The sequence below is a fragment of the Staurois parvus genome, unplaced genomic scaffold (genome assembly GCF_062004578.1).
Source record: "Staurois parvus isolate SC_StPar_1 unplaced genomic scaffold, SC_StPar_1.0 ptg001732l, whole genome shotgun sequence".
Lineage (NCBI taxonomy): Eukaryota > Metazoa > Chordata > Amphibia > Anura > Ranidae > Staurois > Staurois parvus.
The window spans coordinates 78,946-104,154 of record NW_028319528.1 but is presented as its reverse complement, the minus strand read 5'-3'; the positions used below and the strand labels follow the sequence as shown (position 1 = coordinate 104,154).

Below are 25,209 nucleotides of genomic sequence, written 5' to 3'. Positions count from 1 at the left end.
CCTTAATTATAACAAAGATAATACACGCAAATCACTCGTGAAAAAAAAACAAAAAAAACACTTTTTCAAATACACTTCTATATAAAGTGATCAAAATACACCGCACTCTGTGAAACAAAAAAAACTTCATTATATAAATAACCAATCTGTGACTTTACACTCGTGAAAGACAAATCCACAACAATAATACACTCCGTGATGTTGTGTTCAGACCAGCGATTCCACACTTTAGTAGGATTTCATACAATTACCCTCTCTCTGTTGTTACTAGCGATAGAAATACTCCAAGGTGATAATCCCTTCCTCCCTGCGGATGTATCCACTTTCAATCTTTTCCGCTCATCAAACAAAGGAACCGTCCATCTTCCAGTATTCACACAGCCAAAAAACCAGAACAAAAATGGCCGCGCCGCTCCTTCCGGTATTGCGTCTGACGTACCGACCCTGACGCGTTTCGTCACTTCCGACTTCTTCCTAAGGTGTGGATTTGTCTTTCACGAGTGAAAAGTCACAGATTGGTTATTTATATAATGAAGTTTTTTTTAGTTTCACAGAGTGCGGTGTATTTTGATCACTTTATATAGAAGTGTATTTGAAAAAGAGTTTTTTTTTTTTTTTTTTTTTTCACGAGTGATTTGCATGTACCGTGTATACTCGAGTATAAGCCGAGTTTTTCAGCACATTTTTTGTGCTGAAAAACGGCCCCCTCGGCTTATACTCGAGTCAACGTCTGCAGGGGGCTGCTGTCTCTTACCTGGCTCCGGTCCCACGACGATCCGGTCCAGGAAGCGCGGCTGCTCCTTCATTCGGTTCGTCCACTGGATGTTCGCGCGGCTGCTCGGCTCCGCTTTCTCACCGGTGATTGGCCACCAGAACTGTAGCTCAGGAAAGGCACACAGGCGGCCAATCACCGGCGAGGAGGCGGAGCTGAGCGGCCCCGCGAAAATCGAGTGAAGGAGATGCAGGTAAGTGTGCCGTGCTTAGGTGCTGCTGCAACCACATATGCTGGCTGCAGCAGCACCATACTGGAACAGGGTCAGCAAGTGTCAATGGGAGGAATAATGCCCCATCATTGGTGTCACTGATACCAATGATGGGGCATTATTCCTCCCACTGACACCAACGATGGGGCACTTTTCCTCCCCCCCACTGACACCGATTGGGCACTATTCCTCCCCCCCCCACTGACACCAATGATGGGGCACTATTCCACCCCTCACTGACACCAATCATGGAGCACTATTCCACCCCCCACTGACACCAGTCATGGGATACTATTCCTCCCCCCCACTGACACCAACGATGGGGCACTTTTCCTCCCCCCCACTGACACCAACAATGGGGCACTATTCCTCCACCCCCCCACTGACACCAATGATGGGATACTATTCCTCCCACTGACACCAATGTTGGGACACTATTCCTCCCACTGACACCAATGTTAGGACACTATTCCTCCCACTGACACCAATGATGGGACACTATTCCTCCCACTGACACCAAAGATGGGACACTATTCCTCCCACTGACACCAAAGATGGGGCACTATTCCACTGACACCAATAATGGGGTGCTATTCCCCCCACTGATACTAATGATGGGGCACTATTCCTGCCACTGATACCAATGATGGGGCACTATTCCTCCCACTGACACCAATGATGGGGCACTATTCCTCCCACTGACACCAATGATGGGGCACTATTCCTCCCACTGACACCAATGATGGGGCACTATTCCTCCCACTGACACCAATGATGGGGCACTATTCCTTCCACTGACACCAATGATGAGGCACGATTCTTCCCACTGACACCAATGATGGGGCACTATTCCTCCCACTGACACCAATGATGGGGCACTATTCCTCCCACTGACACCAATGATGGGGCACTATTCCTTCCACTGACACCAATGATGAGGCACGATTCTTCCCACTGACACCAATGATGGGACACTATTCCTCCCACTGACACCAATGATGAGGCACGATTCTTCCCACTGGTGTTCCCACCCTCGGCTTATACTCGAGTATATACGGTATTATCTTTGTTATAATTATGGGTAATGCACCATATATAGTTTCTTTTTCATTTTGAGGTATTCGGGATATCTTCACGACTTGGAAGATTGAAAAATTGAAATTTTGGACTATTCTTGCCGTGGACATTTTTGGACTTCTTTTGGATATTTTTTGCATATAGGGTGCAGAGAAGGGTTTTGATTTGTATTTGTAAGAAAAGGTTTTTGTGATTTATACTTTCAAGGGTGAAAGTTTCCCCTTTTTGAAGGGGATTATTGTCAGTGTTGTTGACTCTTCCGGTTTTGTTGGCTATCATAAGTGCAGTGTATGGAAGCCGAGACTTCTATGGAGCAGGAATTGTGGTCCAATGGAACAGTATAATCAGACAGGTAATGATAATGGGGGCTGATGGGAACAAAAAAACCTTCACTAAATCAGTGAAAAGCACAGTACAGTCTTCAAGTGGAAGCTATGTACATGCCTCACTACCATCTTAGATCCAAACTGCTCCGCCCAAATTCCTAGGAAGATCAGTGAACTCTGTTAACCCCTCGCCTACCAGGCACTTATACCCCCTTCCTTACCAGGCCAATTTTCAGCTTTCAGCGCTGCCGCACTTTGATTGACAATTGCGCGGTCATGCAACATTGTACCCATATGAAATTTTGATCATTTTTTTCTCACAAATAGAGCTTTCTTTTGGTGGTATTTAATCGCCGCTGGGCACTTTACTTTTTGCGTTATAAATAAAAAAAGTGCAAAAAATTTGAAAAAAAAAAAAGTTTCTTTGTTTCTATTATAAAATTTTTCAAACAGGTAATTTTTCTCCTTCACTGATGTGCGTTGATGAGGCAGCACTGATGGGCACTGATAGGCGGCACTGATAGGCGGCACTGATGGGCAGCACTAAAGGGCACTGATAGGCAGCACTAATGATGTGTCACGGATAGGCGGCACTAATATGCAGCACTGATAGGCAGCACTGATAGGTGACACTGATGATGGGTACTGATAGACGGCACTGACTGGCAGCACTGACTGGCACAACCGCTGGGCACTGACTGGTGGCACTGACTGGCAGCACTGCTGGGCTGCACTGGTGGGTGGCACTGGTGGGCAGCACTGGTGGGTGGGCACAGGTGGGTGGCACTGGTGGGCACAGGTGGGTGGGCACAGGTGGGTGCACTGCTGTGCACAGGTGGGTGCACTGCTGGGCACAGGTGGGTGATCTGCTGGGCACAGGTGGGCGGAGCTAGTGGGCACACTGCTGGGCACAGGTGGGCGGAACTTGTGGGTGGCACTGCTGGGCACCGATCATCAGGGCTCTGATGATCGGTGCCGATCCCCGCTCTGACAACTGCCGGTTCTCGGCAGTACTTTCCTCACGATCTGACAGCGTTTTGGACACCGCTGATCACGTGGTAAAAGGCCGCTGTGATTGGCCTTTTACCACATCACGTGATCAGCTGTGTCTGTAGGACACAGCGCTCACGGAGATCGCCGGGTGTGCGCCCCCTGGGGCGCGCAGGAGAGCGCGTTCTGGGAGGACGTCATATGACGTCCACTCAGAACTGGCCGGCCGTAGTGCAGCCGTCATTCGGCTATCTGCGGTCGGCAACTAGTTAAGGAAACATATTTACAATAGCCTCTGATGGGGCTGTAGTCAGTGCTGGGACAAGGTCATCCAGCACCCAGGATGAAGATGCCAAATGGTGTCTCTCCCCCCCCTTCATATGGACATTATGGGGTTGATTTACTAAAGGCACGTAGACTGCGCTTTACAAGAACAGTTGCTCCAGAGCTCAATAGCTGAGGAGAGGCTCTGCTGACTTCCATCATCCAATCAGGTGCAAGCAAAAATGCTGTTTTTGTTTTATTTTTCTTGCACGTGATTGGGTATTCTTTGCAAAGTGAAGTTTTATCTCATTTACTAAGCTCTGGAGCAACTGAACTTTACAAAGACATTTGTTGGTAAAATTGTAACCCTAAAAAGTATTCCTGGTATTCCAGCAATGAGATTCTGATGACTCCTCTTCTTCCTCTGTGTTCTCTGCAGCTGCTAAGAAAGTTCTGGGGAAGAAGCATCAGTTTAATAAGAAAGAAGTATCGGTTTATCCGTATTATCCCAAACAGGACATTGTGCTTTATGGAGACCAAAGACCCCAAATACCACCACCAGAGCCGCTCACCTTCCCCGTAAATCCGTACGTTTTGGAAGTCATCCTCAGTAACGCCCAGTTCAAAGACAACATGGAAAAAGCAATGAGGACTCATACATGTGAGATCAAATGGCCAGATCTACTCTGCCCCAACCCCGTCATCACATTGTGCTTTCCTGAAGCTCAATCTGTTCATGTCAGGACATTGGCAGGGCTTGTCCCAACATGGAAAGACAAGGTCCATACAGAGTTCTCACATCTCATATCAAAATACAAAGTCGAAGAATATAAAATGGATCAGTCGGTCTGGGATACTGTTAAAGAACATGCCAGCAGCTCCACATATAAAGAAGTACTTGTCAAACCTGAGTTGGGTTCAGGTAAAGTCTTCCTGGCTGGATTGTTAGAAGATGTTACCAGGATTGACCCCACATTCAGACAACTGGTAGAGGAAACCACCAAACAGGTGGAAAGAAAGAGCCAAACCATGACTGAGTCTTTATCCATGTCTCCAGCCCTCTACCAGATTATGTGTGACAGCGGCCTGCAGAAGAAGATCCTGGACCAAGTTCCAGAGCTGAAGACTGACTATGATGTGTCAAGGCAGGAGATCCAACTATCCGGCCTGAGAGATGAAGTGCTCATCGCCAAATGTGAGATACTCAGCTTACAAAATCAACTGGAAACTAAATCCACCCTGACGAATCCAGACCTCGTCCAGCCCCCGATGTCCACCGATAACGAGGAGCCCCCAATGTCCACCGATAAGGAGGAGCCCCCGATGTCCACCGATAACAAGAGGCTGTCCTCTCTGCTCTCTGTAAGTAAAAACATTAACCCATTGAAGGTGATAACACCATTATACTGACTTATTAGCGCCAACTCTTGGGGAGAGCAATTGATTAGATAGGCCAGCAAACCTATCGCTTCTCGGCCTTTTGGCTAAGATCAAGTGTAGTATCTGTTCTTATCAGTTTTCGGCAGAGGGAATGCTGGTTCCCTATTGGCTCGGGGCGGTGGTTAGTACCTCTTCTGATGTAATTAGGTGGGAATGGTGAGAGTGGTGGGGGACCTTTTTTCCTCCTGGGTTGAGTCTGACCTGGTTTAAAAGGCTTGTCCCCAGTTGTAGGCAAGGCTCTCCCTAAGAGTTCTAAGTTCTGATGCCTTTCTGGTAGGGAACAGGCTGCACTGGTCTGACCGAGGGCCGGGTTGAGAAAGTAGCCGTGTTGTATGTGCCCCTGGAGTGGCAGTCCAGGGGTTCCAAAATTCTCACGGCCATGGAGCTCACTTTGATTTTTAGGCATCTTGGTCACTGCACCAGTCATGCTTTTTTTTCGCACCTGCCTCTAGGGTCGGGCCCTCTCTGCCCTGTCAGCTCCTGCACACTGCTTTGTATGGCTCTGCACAGCAGCATGCATACAGTGAAACACACACAGCACACAGTTAACCCTATGATGACCCCAGATGTTAACCCCTTCCTGCCCAGTGCCATTAGTACAATGTCCCAACAAGTTTTCACCTGCTACAAATCTGCCTTCCGCACCTACACCTCCTCCCTCCACGCAGCCAAACAAGCCTACTTCCTGACCCTCATCAAGGCCCTCTCCTCCAATCCTCGCCGACTCTTCTCCACCTTCAACTCTCTACTCTCTCCACCCCCACCTCCACCCAGCACCTCACTCACCGCCGTTGAGATTGCCAATCACTTCAAAAACAAGATTGACACAATTCGCAAGGACATTGCCGCAACTCACACGCCCTCTCAACCCGTCCCCTCTCACACAGCTACCCCCTCATCCCCCCTCCCCCTCAACATTACCCGCAGGGACTTCGTCACTGCTCAAACTCCCTCCAACCCCGTTCCCCCTCACTCAGCTACCCCCTAATCACCCCTCTCCCACGGCCCCACCACTGCTCTGACCTCCACTCCCACCCCACCCTACATTCCTCACACTGAAGCTCCCCCAACACTTCACACCTTTGACCTTACTACCATCGAGGAAGTCTCCAAGATCCTCTCTGATGCCCCCTCGACCCTATCCCCTCACAACTCCTACGATCTCTCTTCCCCTCCATCCTACGCTCCCTCACCCACATCTTTAATCTCTCCCTCTCCTCCGGCACTTTCCCCTCCTCACTGAAGCATGCACACATCACCCCCATACTTAAAAAGCCCTCCCTGGACCCCAATGACCCGAACAACCTCAGACCCATCTCCCTGCTCCCACTTACATCTAAACTCCTCGAGCGTCTCGTCTACACCCGCCTATGCTCTCACCTCAACGACAACAACCTCCTCGATCCCCTACAGTCTGGCTTCCGCCCCCTACACTCCACTGAAACCGCCTTACTCAAACTCTCCAACGACCTGCTAACCGCCAAAGCTAATGGCCACTATTCAGTGCTCCTACTCCTTGACCTCTCTGCGGCCTTCGACACAGTTGACCACCCCCTCCTCCTCAAAATACTACACTCCCTCGGCCTCAGAGATTCTGCTCTCTCCTGGCTCTCATCCTACCTGTCACAACGCTCTTTCAGCGTTACCTATAATGCTACCACCTCCCCCTCACTCCCCCTCTCTGTTGGGGTCCCTCAAGGCTCTGTCCTCGGGCCCCTTCTCTTCTCCATCTACACCTCCTCCCTTGGCCAACTCATACACTCTCACGGCTTCAACTACCACCTCTATGCCGACGACACACAAATCTATCTCTCAACCCCCCACCTCACCCCCTCGGTCTCCGCCCCCCACCTCACCCCCTCGGTCTCCGCCCGAATCACACACCTACTGAGCGACATATCAGATTGGATGTCGCTCCACTTCCTTAAACTGAATCTCTCCAAAACCGAGCTCCTTGTCTTCCCCCCAGCCCGAACCCCACCCCCCATTGACTTCTACATCACATCCAACAACGCCAATATCAAACCCGCTCTGCAGGCCAGAGTACTTGGTGTCATTCTGGACTCCAATCTATCCTTCCAGCCCCAAGTCCAATCTTTAACAAACTCGTGCAGACTCCACCTCCGCAACATCGCCAAAATCCGCACGTTCCTAACCCCAGAAACCACTAAACAGCTCATCCACTCCCTCATCATATCACGACTCGACTACTGCAACTCCCTCCTCACTGGCCTGCCTCGCCGCTGGCTATCCCCGCTTCAGTCGATCCTGAATACGGCTGCCAGACTCATTCACCTTTCCAACCGCTCCGTTTCCGCCACCCCCCTCTGCCAATCCCTCCACTGGCCTCCACTCAGTGTCCTCCACCCCCCTCTGCCAATCCCTCCACTGCCCTCCACTCAGTGTCCTCCACCCCCCTCTGCCAATCCCCCCACTGGCCTCCACTCAGTGTCCTCCACCCCCCTCTGCCAATCCCTCCACTGGCTTCCGATTGCGCAACGGATCAAATTTAAAATCCTAACACTGACGTACAAAGCCGTCCACCATACTGCCCCGAACCACATCACTGACCTAATATCCAAGTACCGCCCAACACACACACTCCGCTCCTCACAAGACCTCCTTCTCTCTAGTTCCCTGGTCTCCTCCTCCCATGCCCGCCTCCAGGACTTCTCCAGGGTGTCACCCATCCTCTGGAACTCCCTGCCCCAACCCATCAGATTATCACCTACTCTCCTCTCCTTTAGGCGCACCCTGAAAACCCATCTCTTCAGGGAAGCCTACCCCACCCCCTGCTAACTTGCCTCCCTCCTCCACTCTTCCTACCACTCCATCCCCCACAGCTATCTCCTCCTGTGCCACCATCCCCTCCCTCCTAGATTGTAAGCTCCAAAGAGCAGAGCCCTCGATCCCCTCATGTTTTGCATTGTATTGGTATTGTTCTGTCACATGTTCTGTCCCCTTTGTAATGTACAGCGCTGAGCGAACTATTGGCGCTTTATAAATACTGTATAATAATAATAAATGTCAGGGCTATTTATTAGCACTGATCACTGTACTGGTGTCACTGGGGATGTCAGTGACACCAAATCAGTTCCCCCCCCCAGTGTCAGAATGCCAGCCGCAGTCCCGCTATAAGTCGCTGATCGCTGCCATTACTAGTATTAAAATTAATCCCAGTATCTATCCCGCCATTTGTAAACACTATAACTTTCATGTAAACCGATTAATTTACATGTATTGGGGTTTTTTTTTTAGCAAAGACACGGAGCAGAATATATTTTGGCCGAAATTTATGCCAAAATTAGATTTTTTAAATTTTATTTACTGGAAATGTTTAACCATTAGCCGCCCGGCCAATGGCCGTTTGGCGGCTTCAGAAGTGCTGCGGCATTCCGGGTGCACGCCATTTGGCGTGCACCCGCACATGCGCAGTTTGCGGTAATGCAGAGCCTCGCAGCGGCGCGATCTGTCACCGGCCGTGTACCTCGGACACGGCCGCTGACAGATCTGAGTACCAGCCCTGTTGCTGGTACCATGTGACCTGCTGTGACCAATCACAGCAGGTCACATGACAGTTGTATACAATGGATGGTTTCATTCATGCCATCCATTGTATACTAGTGCCTAGCTGTGAATGGTCACATGCACATGTCATGTGATTAGCTGTGACCAAATCACAGCTAAGCACAAAAAAAAAAAAACCCTGAATGGTAAATGCTTGCTTATAGCAAAGTAATTCTTTGCTATAAGCAAATTGTGTAAAAAAAAAAAAATACTGATCACTTCCCCAAAGTAGTACAATGTTACTATGGTAACATTGTACTACTTTGGTCATAGTACAATATGAAAAAAAAAATCTTAAAAATAATAAAAAAAAAAAAATAAAAAAAAATAAATATATATATATTTTTTTTCATACTGTCACCAGTCAGTGTCCCTGATCACCGCCATGCCAGTTATATGATGACGCTGTACTGCACTGGTGACAGTATGTAAAAAAAAATAGTGAAAAAAATTATTTAAATTTTTTTATTTTCCGAAAAATTATGACAAAAAAAATACAACTTCAAAAAACTCGCCATTCCTCTTATGAAGTACGTCGGACTGTCTACTCTGCAAAAAGGGGTCATTTGGGGATATCTGTACCGTCCTGACATTTGGGGGATATCTGTACTGTCCTGACATTTGGGGGATATCTGTACTGTCCTGACATTTGGGGGATATCTGTACCGTCCTGACATTTGGGGGATATCTGTACCGTCCTGACATTTGGGGGATATCTGTACTGTCCTGACATTTGGGGGATATCTGTACCGTCCTGACATTTGGGGGATATCTGTACTGTCCTGACATTTGGGGGATATCTGTACCGTCCTGACATTTGGGGGATATCTGTACCGTTCTGACATTTGGGGGATATCTGTACTGTCCTGACATTTGGGGGATATCTGTACTGTCCTGACATTTGGGGGATATCTGTACTATTCTGACATTTGGGGGATATCTGTACTGTCCTGACATTTGGGGGATATCTGTACTATTCTGACATTTGGGGGATATCTGTACTGTCCTGACATTTGGGGGATATCTGTACTATTCTGACATTTAGGGGATATCTGTCCTGTCCTGACATTTGGGGGATATCTCTACCGTTCTGACATTTGGGGGATATCTGTACCGTTCTGACATTTGGGGGATATCTGTACTGTCCTGACATTTGGGGGATATCTGTACTGTCCTGACATTTGGGGGATATCTGTACCGTCCTGACATTTGGGGGATATCTGTACCGTCCTGTCATTTGGGGGATATCTGTACCGTCCTGACATTTGGGGGATATCTGTACTGTCCTGACATTTGGGGGATATCTGTACTGTCCTGACATTTGGGGGATATCTGTACTGTCCTGACATTTGGGGGATATCTGTACCGTCCTGTCATTTGGGGGATATCTGTACCGTCCTGACATTTGGGGGATATCTGTACCGTCCTGTCATTTGGGGGATATCTGTACCGTCCTGACATTTGGGGGATATCTGTACTGTCCTGACATTTGGGGGATATCTGTACTGTCCTGACATTTGGGGGATATCTGTACTGTCCTGACATTTGGGGGATATCTGTACTATTCTGACATTTAGGGGATATCTGTCCTGTCCTGACATTTGGGGGATATCTGTACCGTCCTGACATTTGGGGGATATCTGTACTGTCCTGACATTTGGGGGATATCTGTACTGTCCTGACATTCTTAGACCTCAAGAAATTAGATTAGTCATCAGTACTTCAGGATTGATCAATAATCAGATCTATACCATAGTTTGTGAACTCTATAACTTTCCTACAAACTAAATAATACATCCTAATTTGGGTTATTTTCACCAAAGACATGGAGCAGAATACATCTCGGCCTAAATTTATGAAGAACAATTATTTATTTGTAAACTTTTATAACAGATACAAAGAAAAACGTGTTTTTTTTCAAAAATTTTGGTCTTTTTTTGTTAATTTAGCAAAAAATAAAAACCCCGGCGGTGATTAAATACCACCAAAAGAAAGCTCTAGTTGTGTGAAGAAAATGATAAAATTTTAGTTTAGGTACAATGTTGTATGACCGCGCAATTGTCATTCAAAGTGTCAGAGCGCTGAAACCTGAAAAATGGCCTGGAGGGGAGGGGGAAAATTGCCCGGTATGGAAATGGTTATTAGCAAAAAAAGCCCAAAATATTGTTTTTGTCAAAATTGTTGGTATTCTTTTTTTTTTCTTATAGTGTAAAAAAAACCACACAGGCGATCTAGAACCACCAAAAGAAAGCTCTATTTGGGGAAAAAAAGGACATAAATTTAATTTGGCTGCGGCGTCGCATGACTGCGCAATTGTCAGTTAAAGTAGTAGCGCCGTAACACAAAAAATGGCCCAGTCAGGAAGGGGGGGGGGGGGCGGGGAATCCTCTGGAGGGCAAGGGGTTAAATAGAATATTTCCATCTTCCAATTTAGAATAGAACAGAACCAGCTATTCTTCACAATGAATTCGGTTCGATTTGATATTTTTGATTCTGATTCAAATTCAATTCAATTACCTTGAATCCACTGGAAAAAAAATTCAAATGCAGTCAAAAACGAATAAACTAAATGAAAAGAAACGCATTCCGTTATGAATGCATTTAACAAAAAATGAGTAAATTAACAAATTGAGCCGAAATGAAACTAAACCAATTTTTTCGTTCTGCACATGTCTAAGGGGCTCCTCGGGCTCTGCACCTCGCTGGAGAAACTATTGTGGCGTTATGGTGCAGTGAGGTCTCAGGATTTCTTCTAATCCCATCCAGGGGCAGACTGACCATTTGGAAACTCGGGCACTGCCCGAGGGCCCGCAGTCAATAGGGGGCCCCATGAGATGCCCCTGGTACCTTTTTCATAGGCTTTTTTGAGTTTGGGCAAGGACACAGGGGCCCCATGATCCCCTATTGCCCGGGGGCCCCATGAGTTGTCAGTCTGCCCCTGATCCCAACATGTTTAATGTAATAAGCCCCAGAGACTGTTAAACAACCCCCCTCCCCCCACCATGCTGTCTGTTCATAGTTCTTGGAGTTCCTTAACCACTTCAAGTCCGGACACTTCCCCCCCATCCCCCCCAGGTCAATTTTCAAAATTGTCAATTTTCAGCTATCACACTTTGAATGACAATTGCACGGTCATGCCACACTGCACCCGTATGAATTTTTTTAGCATTTTTTTGAGACAGATAAAGCTTTATTTTGGTGGTATTTATTCACCGCTGGGATTTTTATTTTTTTTGCTATGTAAATGAAAATGTCCAAAAATTTAGAAAAAATGTTTTTTTCTTATAAAATTTTGCAAATAAATAATATTTCATCATAAGTCTAGGCCAAAATTTATTCTGTTATGTTTTTAGTAAAAAAAAACCAAATTAATTTATAACCAAAATTATAATTTTTAAACTTTTTTTTTACATTTTTTTATATTATTATTAATGTGTTTTTGTTTTTTTTACATACTGTCACCCTAGCAGTACATGGTGACCACGGTGACACTGCACTACTTGTGAAGGGTGATGAAGATTTTTTTTTTCTACACTGATTGCTTTTACACCCATAAGAGGAATCATTTCTCCTTCTCTCTGGCTGCATTCTTGCAGCCATTGAGAAATACTGTGTGAGCTGTGATTGGTCACAGCTTGTCACATGGTACAAGGCTGTTATGAATAGCCCTGTACCATGTGATCTCTGTGATCATTCACAGATTTCACACGTAGTAAGCAATGATGTCAGAAGTGACATCTTGCTTACTACTCTTCATGTGATCACTGATTGGCCAACCAGTGATCACATGATCGGGACATCGCACAGAGGTCCCGTCTGACGATCGGTGTTCCTCTGTGTCCGGAGGACACAGCGGGCACCGTATTGCTGCGCGTTCCCAGGGAGCGTACACAAGCAGGGGGCAGGGAGGCCATTTAGAAACGTCCACCCACCCCTGCACTGCCACCGTCCGGCCATTTATATACAACGACCAGACAGGAAGGGGTTAATGATTCAATACCAAATTTTCCTATGTGCTCCGTTCTATGAGGTAGTGCTGCACTCTGCGTTCCGGATATAGGAAGATACAAATATTATTCCAAATGAAATTCACAAAAACCTGAACTAAAATAAATGAACGATAATAAAGTGCTTCCCTCAAAATATATAAAAATGAGGATAAGTACATTTGAAGCCACCGCTGATAGGTGCATATAGGACCACAGAAATGTGAGAATAACTCAATTCTTAAACCAAAAAGAAACATATCATACCAATTGTGATATTCTGGTGGATGTCGCTCACACTGGTGCCATGAAAAATCAACGTCTGTCTTTATTTTTCCAAATAACAAAAAACAGCTTTCTGGCAGCAAAAGAAATAAAACTGTCCCTAACAGTGGGGTAATAATCATTCAGCCTCTACAGGGGCTCAAACACAAGTCTGGAGCAGACCGAAACAGTCCTTAACCCAAAAGTAGTCTTCGTGGCTTACCGCCATCCACAGAATAAGTCACTCCACGGCAGGGGGGTATTTACCACAAGGCAAACAAGGCACTTGCCTAGGGCGTAGAAGGGACATAAGAGGAGAGAGGGGAGCGCCAGACTAAGTGCAGTATAAAATTATCATTTATTGCACATAATATAGAGTAACTCACAGGAGGTAAGTGGTATTCAGGCATCAATATAATGGGGACGTCATCCGGACGTAGTACCAGAGGCAGAGTGGAGGAAATGGATGGGTTCCAGGGGCCACAGCTGTGGTGATGGCCAGGTCTCTTACACCGATCCCAGAGAAAGAGTAGAATAGGCGGGTGAGTATCCAGGGGGCCACGGTAATGGTGGGAGTCACGTATGCACCTCTCCAGCCTGCATGGGCTGTGTCTCGTTGGTAAAGCCAGCCTGGAATGCAAGGTGACCGCCAGGTGGAAGTGACGTCAGTGACAGAACGTGATGCCGCAGGAAGGGGGCGGTAACACATTTCAAAGCTTATCACTTCTTCGTCAGACCTCGGCAGGTCTCACACACACTGGCTCTGAAGAAGAGGTGCTTCCTCGAAACGCGTCAGCCACCAGCGATCCAGAGGCTCCCAGTCCCCAGCAGACCACCCACAGGGGTTCCTGTACCACTCTGCATCCTTTATGACATGTTTCCCATGTATATCTGACTTTACATCATTTTATCTTGTGAGTATTTGACTTTTTCAATAAATCCTATTTTTAAGGTAATGCACTTGGCCTGTGCGCCCGCTTTTTGTTTTCCACACACGGATTCTGAGGCCAATTTAATGCAGATGAGACACTATGTGAGTTTAACCCCTTGCCTACAGGGCACTTCTACCCCCTTCCTGCCTACAGGGCACTTCTACCCCCTTCCTGCCTACAGGACACTTCTACCCCCTTCCTGCCTACAGGGCACTTCTACCCCCTTCCTGCCTACAGGACACTTCTACCCCCTTCCTGCCTACCGGACACTTCTACCCCCTTCCTGCCCCCCGGGCACTTCTACCCCCTTCCTGCCTCCCAGGCACTTCTACCCCCTTCCTGCCTACAGGGCACTTCTACCCCCTTCCTGCCTAAAGGGCACTTCTACCCCCTTCCTGCCTACAGGACACTTCTACCCCCTTCCTGCCTACAGGGCACTTCTACCCCCTTCCTGCCTACAGGGCACTTCTACCCCCTTCCTGCCTACCGGGCACTTCTACCCCCTTCCTGCCTACAGGGCACTTCTACCCCCTTCCTGCCTACCGGGCACTTCTACCCCCTTCCTGCCTACAGGGCACTTCTACCCCCTTCCTGCCTACAGGACACTTCTACCCCCTTCCTGCCTACAGGACACTTCTACCCCCTTCCTGCCTACCGGGCACTTCTACCCCCTTCCTGCCTACAGGGCACTTCTACCCCCTTCCTGCCTACCGGGCACTTCTACCCCCTTCCTGCCTGCAGGGCACTTCTACCCCCTTCCTGCCTACAGGACACTTCTACCCCCTTCCTGCCTACCGGGCACTTCTACCCCCTTCCTGCCTACAGGGCACTTCTACCCCATTCCTGCCTACAGGACACTTCTACCCCCTTCTTTACCAGGCCAATTTTCAGCTTTCAGCGCTGTCGCATTTTGATTGACATTTGCGCGGTCATGCAAGATTGTACCCATATGAAATTTTGATCATTTTTTTCTCACAAATAGAGCTTTCTCTTGGTGGTATTTAATCGCCGCTGGGTGCTTTATTTTTTGTGCTATAAACAAACAAATTGCAAAAAATTTGAAAAAAAAAAAGTTTCTTTGTTTCTATTATAAAATTTTTCAAACAGGTAATTTTTCTCCTTCACTGATGTGCGTTGATGAGGCAGCACTGATAGGCAGCACTGATAGGCGGCACTGATAGGCAGGACTGATGGGCACTGATAGGCAGCACTGACAGGCAGCACTAATGAGGTGGCACGGATAGGCGGCACTGACAGGCGACACTGATGATGGGTACTGATAGACAGCTTTGATAGGTGGCACTGACTGGCATCACTGCTGGGCACTGACTGGCGGCACTGCTGGGCACTGACTGGCACAACTGCTGGGCACTGACTGGTGCCACTGACTGGCAGCACTGCTGGGCTACACTGATGGGCACTGGTGGGCACAGGTGGGTGGCACTGTTGGGCACAGGTAGGTGGCACTTCTGGGCACACTTGTGTGACACTGCTGGGTGGCACAGGTGGGTGCACTGCTGGGCACAGGTGGGCGCAACTTCTGGGTGGCTTTGCTAGGCACCGATCATCAGGGCACTGATCATCAGTGCCCTGATGATCGGTGCCGATCCCCGCTCTAACAACTGCTGGTTCTCGGCAGTACTTTCCTCACGATCTGACAGCGTGAGGAAAGTGCAACCGAGAACCGGCAATTGCATTTCCTGGTGATCACCGTGTCATTGGACACGGCTGATCACGTGGTAAAAGACTGCTGTGATTGGCCTTTTACCACATCACGTGATCAGCTGTGTCCGTAGTGATCAGCTGTGTCCGTAGGACACAGCGAGCACGGAGATCGCCGGGTGCGCGCCCCCAGGGGCGCGCAGGAGAGCGCGTTCTGGGAGGACGTCATATGATGCCCTCCCAGAACTGGCCAACCACAGTGCAGCCGTCATTTGGCTATCTGCGGTCGGCAAGTAGTTAATTATCACCTGTGTCATTATTATGTGTTCAGTTTTAAAGGGATGAGGTGGCAACCCTAGGCCCAGGCCAGCAGGGGTGGCCCAGGCAGCTGGGTGAATCAGAGGTAGCCCAGGCAGAGAAGTAGTTTGGCACGATGGAGGGGAACAATTACTGGAGCCAATCCCATGTATGGGTCTCTCTGCAGCAGCTGAAAGCTGAGTTCTTCTCCTCTCCCTCCTGCTGGCTGCAGAGGGAGCCATACAGGGGATTGGTTCCAGTAATTGCCCCCCCCCCCATCATGCTGATCCCCCTCCCTGTGCACCATATATTTCCCCCTGCTGCTCAGGCCCCTCTGTGTGCCCCCACCCTCGCAGTGCTGCCGGCTTACCCACCAACAGGGGGGCCCTCTCAGGTTGGCTGTATGGGGCCCCGTGGTTTCTAACCGCAGCCCTGGTCACCACAGTATAAGTACCTGAAGTAAATACATAGCTAAATGTTATCTATTGGCAGTGTGATTACAAATGTTGCTTGGCATTAGAATGTGGGAAACATTTGATCACCAAAAGGTTATTCTTCGGTTATGTTGCCCTCCTCTTGTACAGGTGAAACTCGAAAAATGAGAATATGGTGCAAAAGTTCATTTATTTCAGTGCAGCAACTTAAAAGGTGACACTAATATATGAGACTCATTCCATGCAAAGCAAGATAGTTCCAGCCGTGATTTGTCATCATTGTGATGATTATGGCTTACAGCTCATGAAAACCCCAAATCCACAATCTCAGAAAATGAGAATATTCCATGCAATCAATAAAACACGGATTGTACATAGAACAATATCGCACCTCTGAGAAGTAGAAGCTGCATATGTACTCAGTACTTGGTTGGGGCCCCTTTTGCAGCAATTACTGCCTCAATGCGGCGTGGCATGGAAGCTATCAGCCTGTGGCACTGCTGAGGTGTTATGGAAGACCAGGATGCTTCAATAGCGGCCTTCAGCTCTTCTGCATTGTTCGGTCTCATGTCTCTCATCTTTCTCTTGGCAATGCCCCATAGATTCTCTATGGGGTTCAGGTCAGGCGAGTTTGCTGGCCAATCAAGCACAGTAATCCCACGGTCATTGAATCAGGTTTTGGTGCTTTTGGCAGTGTGGGCGGAGCCAAGTCCTGCTGGAAAATGAAGTCAGCATCCCCATAAAGCTGGTCTGTGGAAGGAAGCATGAAGTGCTCCAAAATCTCCTGGTAGACGGCTGCGCTGACCCTGGACTTAATGAAGCACAGAGGACCAACACCAGCAGATGACATGGCTCCCCAAATCAACACAGACTGTGGAAACTTCACACTGGACTTCAAGCATCTTGCAGTGTGTGCCTCTCCATTCTTCCTCCATACTCGGGGTCCTTGGGCCTCTCCATTCTTCCTCCATACTCGGGGTCCTTGTGCCTCTCCATTCTTCCTCCATACTCGGGGTCCTTGGGCCTCTCCATTCTTCCTCCATACTCGGGGTCCTTGTGCCTCTCCATTCTTCCTCCATACTCGGGGTCCTTGGGCCTCTCCATTCTTCCTCCATACTCGGGGTCCTTGGGCCTCTCCATTCTTCCTCCATACTCGGGGTCCTTGGTTTCCAAATGACATGCAAAAGTTGCTCTCATCAGAAAAGAGGACTTTGGACCACTGAGGACAGACCAAGTCTGTTTTTCCTTAGCCCAGGTAAGAAGCTTCTGACATTGTTTGCTGTTCAGGAGCGGCTTGACAAGAGGAATACGACATTTGAAGCCCATGTCCAGGATCCGTCTGTGTGTGGTGGCTCTTGATGCACTGACTCCAGCCTCAGTCCACTCCTTGTGAAAGTCCCCAACACTTTTGAATGGCCTTTTCCTGACAATCCTCTCCAGGCTGCGGTCATCCCTGCTGCTTGTGCACCTTTTTCTTCCACACTTTTCCCCTCCACATAACTTTCTATTAATGTGCTTTGATTCAGCACTTTGGGAACATCCAACTTCTTCTGCAATTCCCTTTTGAGGCTTTCCCTCCTTATGGAGGGTGTCAGTGATGGTGTCAGGTCAGCAGTCTTTCCCATGATTGGGATTCCTACTGAACCAGACTGAGAGACCATTTAAAGGCTCAGGAACCCTTTGCAGGTGTTATGGCTTAATTATCTGATTAGAGTGGGACACTTTGAGCCGAGATTATTCCACCTTTTCACAATATTCTCATTTTCTGAGATTGTGGATTTGGGGTTTTCATGAGCTGTAAGCCATAATCATCACAATGATGACAAATCACGGCTGGAACTATCTTGCTTTGCATGGAATGAGTCTCATATATTAGTTTCACCTTTTAAGTTGCTGCACTGAAATAAATTATTTTTTGCACAATATTCTAATTTTTTGAGTTTCACCTGTATGTTTTCCCCTAATTGATGCCGAGGTCTTGGAATGGAAGACTTTACCTCATTTTACACGTGGATGGAAGAGATGTTGTGTAGTTTGGAGGGTTTCTTACCATCTGTAATAGGTGGCTCTGTATTCTGGGACACATCTATAAGTCATATAAGGGTGGGGTTGGGGATGAAATGGGCAGTTCACAGAACCATCACAATGTAGGCAATATGATTTTGCATTAGACCATGATGGCCATTACATTATTTCCAGCCACATGATTGTTATTCTCAGCTCTGATTGGTTGGTTGGCATTGCTGAAAATATTTGTTGTTGCGGCAAATGAGAATTGTGTTAGTGAAACTTAGAGATTTTCTGGAAATGATTGATACTGATTTCTCCTCTGTTTTCAGGGTTCACAGTCCAGGCAGGCTGAGAAGAAAAGCTCTGAGGACAAAAGTCGGAAATCATTTATTCGAGACTAACAAATATGGAAAGGTTCAAGTATTACTGTTTTTATAATTACAATGGTGAGAGAAAGAAAGGATGAGACACAACAAAGGGGTCTGACATCTACTACTAAAAGGTGTTTCTAGGAAAACAGTGGAATATTACCCCCAACATCTTCAGGATATGTCCAAAGATGGATATAGAATTCCACCAGTGTGATCAGGGTCAGTCCCGGGATGGAGATATATTCCCTCCAGTGTGTTCAGGGTCAGTCCTGAGATGGAGATATATTCCCTCCAGTGTGTTCAGGGTCAGTCCCGGGATGGAGATATATTCCCTCCAGTGTGTTCAAGGTCACTCCTGAGATGGAGATATATTCCCTCCAGTGTGTTCAGGGTCAGTCCCGGGATGGAGATATATTCCCTCCAGTGTGTACAGGGTCAGTCCCGGGATGGAGATATAATCCCTCCAGTGTGTACAGGGTCAGTCCCGGGATGGAGATATATTCCCTCCAGTGTGTTCAGGGTCACTCCTGGGATGGAGATATATTCCCTCCAGTGTGTTCAGGGTCAGTCCCGGGATGGAGATATATTCCCTCCAGTGTGTTCAAGGTCACTCCTGAGATGGAGATATATTCCCTCCAGTGTGTTCAGGGTCAGTCCCGGGATGGAGATATATTCCCTCCAGTGTGTTCAGGGTCACTCTTGGGATGGAGATATATTCCCTCCAGTGTGTTCAGGGTCACTCCTGGGATGGAGATACTGTATATTCCATCCAATAATTTTGGATCTGTCTCAGAATCTTCCAGTAATTGAATGTGCCTTCACAGCTCTGGTGGATCCTTTTAGAAGGCCTCTATGTATATATTCTGCTTTTCTTTCCTGTTGGTCCTCCACAATTAGAAGGAACCATGGTTCTATTTTGAGGTCACCAACTCTCATCCTGTCCTGGTGAATGGACTCAGCATCTTAACAAAGAAAGACAATCTTGACCAATAACTCTCAGAATGTTGTCATTATGTTCACTGTGATGTAGATTAAAATTATCCCCTAAATATTTTTCCCCAAGATTATATTTTACTCTGTTACAGCCTCGCCAGATGATGGAGTCTCCCTGTCCTCTCTGGTTCTGATCGAGAACATCGAAGACAGCCACGCTTCTGAGATTTTAAACCTCCTGGTGGAGAATACCAGTCAGAAGGTTGCGGACGTGGACTTCTATGTGGAGATAATTCCGGAGAGCCAGTCTGCAGTTGTCACCTTCACATGCGATATTGGTGAGTCCAGACTTTGTGATTTGCCTTTGATTTAGATACAGAGCCTGGAATGAGTCTCCCAGCTTCGAATATGGACCTACAAGCTCCATCATGTATTATCATCCAATGGTCCTTGTAACAGAGTGCTTTTTGCCATAAGCCCAATCAACGAGGGAACCACAGTGAGGCCAGCACTCTACCAAATCTTTATCTACTGAGTGCTTGAGAGCAATGAAAGCTTCAAAAGAAAAAAAAAGAAGCCAACAGATTTCTCCATTCACATCGATTGATGTGGATGAAGTAATCTCTGCCAGAAAAAGATGACAAAATATTTGCCGAAGTATTGGAGCGATCCGCCCCAGACCCCCACGCTTCGTCATATACATTATTTCTTTAACTGCAGATGAGAAATCTCCTGCTGCAAGCACTGACGTATATTCTGAGAGCAAGACCCTGTTGCTGTCAAAATAATCAGATCGGTGCTGCAGCTGAATGGCGTTCGTGCAAAGCAAACAACGGTTAACAATAAAACACAGTAACAACAGAACATTATTAAAACTTTCATTTTTTTTTACTGATATCTGTGCCAAAAAAAAAAAAATTAGAAAAATATATGCCGAAGCATAGGAGCAATCTACCCACTGACCACCCCAGGACCCCATGCTTGGGCATATACTGTATGTTCTTCTTTTAGCTGTGGATGAGAAATCTGCTCTGGCAGCGCTCAATGTATAAATTATGAGAGCACACCATGCTGCAGTCAGAATAAACATACCAGTGCTGCATCTGATTGGCGTTCCTTCAAAGCTGTTATTGATCCTTGGTGTGGGAGGGGGCTTATATAAACGTCAACAGCCTATGTGGAGGCGTCCCTAGGATTGGTGTCACCCTATGCGGTAACACTTGGTGACACCCCCACTGACGATCCCCGCAGAATGGATCGGATCTCCGATCCATTATGCTCAATCTGCAGATCCGATCCATCCTGCAGGGATCGTCGTTTTTCTTTACAACTTACCTTTTCTTGGAGCGGGTCCGGTGTCACCCTGTATAGGCTGCATGCTGATGATCCCCGCAGGATCGTCGGCATGCAACCTATACGGGGTGACACCGGACCCGCTCCAAGACAAGGTAAGTTGCAAAGAAAGCCGACGATCCCCGCAGGATGGATTGGATCCATCCTGCGGGGATCGTCGGCTTGCTTTACAACTTACCTTTTTGTGGAGCGGGTCCAGTATCACCCCATGCGGTCGGTGTCACCCAGTGCGGACCGCACCCCCTGCACCTGCCTCCGGACGCCACTGAGCCTACTGTATATCTCAATTCCTTTTACAGTGTAAGTATCCCTTCTCTTTGTTTGTTTCCCTGTCTAATCCATTGATATATTTTTGGATTCCCTTGTTGCTGACCTTTGCTTTGTACCCAGATTACTCTTTGGACTGCAGCCCAAACTTGACTTTAGACTCTTAAGTAAACTACGCTTGCTACTGCCAGCCCTGACTTCAAATCTGCGGACTACACTTGCTCACTACCCGCCCTAACCTTGGACTGTCTCAGGATTCCTCTACCAGCTGCTGTCCAGTGTCTGATCGGCCTCGGGACTACATGTACCCTTCCTTGTCCCAGTGCCGCCTGACCAGAAATTAGAGCATCCTGTTCTAAGACCAAGAACCTGTCAGCCTTCTTGCCTTAGGGGGATGGGGGCTTCTATAGGCAGAAGAAACAGCAGCCAGATCTAGTGCCTGACCTAGGCAGATACATGGCCATTCATAGAACACAAATATTGGTAACCCAGGTGTTTATGTAGCATGGCAGCCAACTGTACAGGATAAATGCCAATGTGAAAATCAAAGCCACTCGGCAGGTAGACTTTGGGTTTTCTTAGTTTGTATAGTTGTGTTCAAAATAATCGCAGTGTGTTGAAAAAAGTGAATAAAGCTGAAAATCCTTCTAATCCTTTTATTTCCATCCACACAAATGCATTGGGAACACGACACATTCTATTCCAAATCACAACATGAAGAAAAATACATCAAATGTGTTGTTCCTCTAAAAAAAAAAAAAAAAATGGAAGAAAAGTAAATATTAGACGGTTCAAAAAAATGGCCGTGTTTGTATTCTTCTTTACAAACTCAAACATTCACTATATAAACTGAGAAATGTTGGAAGATTTTGCTTTCCTTTGAATGACTTCATGAATATTTGGTTGTAGTCGCACTGTTTCTGAGAACTGCTGTACATCTGTGTTGCATGGAGTCACCCAACTTCTGGCCCCTGTGATCAGGTATTCCAGCCCAGGATGATTGGACCACATTCCACAGTTCTTCTCTATTTCTTGGTTTGGCCTCAGAAACGGCATTTTTGATGTCACCCCACAAGTTTTCTATTGGATGAAGATCCGGGGATTGGGCTGGCCACTCCATAACGTCCATCTTGTTGGTCTGGAACCAAGATGTTGCACGTTTACTGGTGTGTTTGGGGTCGTTGTCTTGTTGGAACACCCATTTCAAGGGCATTTCCTCTTCAGCATAAGGCAGCATGACCTCTTCAAGTATTCTGATGGATTCAAACTGATCCATGATCCCTGGTATGCGATAAATAGGCCCAACACCGTAGTATGAGAAACATCCCCATATCATGATGCTTGCACCACCATGCTTCACGGTCTTCACAGTGTACTGTGGCCTGAATTCAGTGTTTGGGGGTCGTCTGACAAACTGTCTCCGCCCACTAGACCCAAAAAGAACAATCTTACTTTCATCAGTCCACAAAATGTTGCGCCATTTCTCTTTAGGCCGGTCAATGTGCTCTTTGGCAGATTGTAACCTCTTCAGCACACGTCTTTTTTCCAACAGTGGGACTTTGCAGGGACTTCTTGCAGATAGCTTGGCTTCACATCGGCGTCTTCTAATTGTAACAGTCCTCACAGGGAACGTCACACCTTCTTTCATCTTCCTGGGGCTGATTGTTGGCTGAGTCCTCACAGGGAACGTCACACCTTCTTTCATCTTCCTGGGGCTGATTGTTGGCTGAGTCCTCACAGGGAACGGCACACCTTCTTTCATCTTCCTGGAGCTGATTGTTGGCTGAGTCCGCGCCATTTTGGCTATTCTTCTATCCATTCCAATGGTAGTTTTTCGCTTTCTTCTGCGTCTTTCAGGTTTTGGTTGCCATTTTAAAGCATTTGCCATCATTTTAGCTGAGCAGCCGATAATTTTCTGCACTTCTTTATATGTTTTCCCCTCCAATCAACTTTTTAATCAAGGTACGCTGTTCTTCTGAACAATGTCTGGAACGACCCATTTTCCTCAGAATTTCAGAGAGAAATGCACTGTAACCAGCATGTCCAACATTTGCTGCCTTCCTTCCTTAAATAAGGGCAATAATTGCCACCTGTTTATCAAAGAATGAATGACGTCACTAATAGAACTCCACACGGCTATTATTGTGAACACGCCCCTTTCAATGAGTGATTCAATGACACAGAATCAGCAGCATGCATGTCATGACTGTCGGGTCTGTTGGATTTCTATGACTCTACTACACCTGCTAGGAAATTATCTGCCATGTAGAAATATCATTTCCACCAAAAACAGAGATTGATCCGGTTAGTGATGTCTGACTGCTAGTATTTTGAACACAACTGTATGTAGAGCTTTCCGATTTGATTGCAGTGTCTCTTTAACTCAAGTGGAATTATTTAAATAAATTTGGGTACACATTTCCTGTGATTTTTTTTTTCTTTGCAGATATTCCAAGATTCATCAGAACGTTCTCCAGCAACCTCAGATTGCATCACAACAAGCTGACAGCGAGGCCTCTGGAAGAATCCCCATGTATCAGAGTGGAGAATATACCAGAGAAAGTATCGGAGATGTATCTGACAGCTTTCTTTGAGAGCCCAAGACAGGGAGGAGGAAGAGTAAAAGAAATTGTGATGTTACCTGAGGAAAGAGCCGCACAGATTACGTTTCAGGACACAGCAGGTAAGTTCACAGAGTGGGTACAGAGCAGATTGAACCTTCGCACATGAGAACTGTTTATTGATGCCTCTTAGTACCTCTAAGACTGGCCATACATGGATAGAATTCGATTCATGTATGGGCAGACTGGTTGTATGTGTAGTTCTACCTCTGCAGGACCTGCTTGGTAATTTGGGCTGCCTGTTTTGTGACTCGACTTCAAGAGCAACCTCAGCTCCTCTGACCCACCTGCTTGAATGAAAGTTACTGTAATATGAACACAAGTATATACAGTGAGGAACAGAAGTATTTGAACCCCCTGCGATTTTGCAAGTTCTCCCACTTCTCCATCATGGAGGGTCTGAAATTCACATTGTAGGGGATTCCCACTCTGAGAGACAGAATTTTTTTTAAAAATTCAGGAGATCACATTGTATGATTTGTAAAGAATGTATTTGTCTCGCACGGCTGAACAGAAGTATTTGAACACCTAAGAAACAGCAAGAATTCTGGCTCTCAAAGACCTGTTACTGCGCCTTTACAAAGTCCCCCTCTACTCCACTCATTCATCTCACTTAGTAGCACCTGTCTGAGCTCTTTAAAGACACCTGTCCACCCCACAGTCAGTCAGACGCCAACTACTACCATGGGCAAGACCAAAGAGCTGTCAAAAGACACCAGAGACAAAATTGTGGACCTCCACAAGGCTGGAAAGGGCTACGGGGCAATTGCCAAGCAGCTTGGTGAACATAGATCAACTGTTGGAGCAATTGTTAGAAAATGGAAGAGGCTAAAGACGACTGTCAGTCTCTCTCGGACTGGGGCTCCATGCAAGATGTCCCCTCGTGGGGTATCACTGATAAGACTGCACTGTATTAAGGAGAGGATGAATGGGGCCATTTATTGTGAGATTTTGAGCAACAACCTCCTTCCCTCAGTCAGAGCATTGAAGATGGGTCATGGCTGGGTCTTCCAACATGACAACGACCCGAAGCACACAGCCAGGAGAACCAAGGAGTGGCTCCGTAAGAAGCATATCAAGGTTCTGGAGTGGCCTAGCCAGTCTCCACACCTAAATCCAATAGAACATCTTTGGAGGGAGCTGAAACTCTGTGTTGCTCAGCGACAGCCCCGAAACCTGACAGATCTATAGGAGATCGGTGTGGAGGAGTCGGCCAAAATCCCTGTTGCAGTGCAAACCTGGCCAAGGACTACAGGAAACGTCTGACCTCTGTAATTGCAGACAAAGGCTTCTGTACCAAATATTAACACGGATCTTCTCAGGGGTTCAAATACTTCTGTTCAGCCGTGCGAGACAAATACATTCTTTACAAATCATACAATGTGATCTCCTGAATTTTTAAAAAACATTCTGTCTCTCAGAGTGGGAATGC

General features: G+C 47.0%; 1 protein-coding gene and 1 pseudogene across 1 annotated transcript in view; both read left to right on the top strand.

Moving 5' to 3' along the window:
• LOC149434574 (protein mono-ADP-ribosyltransferase PARP14-like) overlaps window positions 1-25,209 on the top strand; it is a 115,942-nt gene that overhangs the window by 37,863 nt on the left and 52,870 nt on the right. The window contains exons 6-9 of the mRNA XM_089663616.1: window positions 4,080-5,002; window positions 18,562-18,607; window positions 19,689-19,874; window positions 23,603-23,839. Coding sequence (XP_089519742.1) covers window positions 4,080-5,002; window positions 18,562-18,607; window positions 19,689-19,874; window positions 23,603-23,839 — 1,392 coding nt within the window. The remainder of the gene's footprint in view (window positions 1-4,079; window positions 5,003-18,561; window positions 18,608-19,688; window positions 19,875-23,602; window positions 23,840-25,209) is intronic.
• LOC149434575 (U2 spliceosomal RNA) lies at window positions 5,105-5,214 on the top strand (annotated as a pseudogene).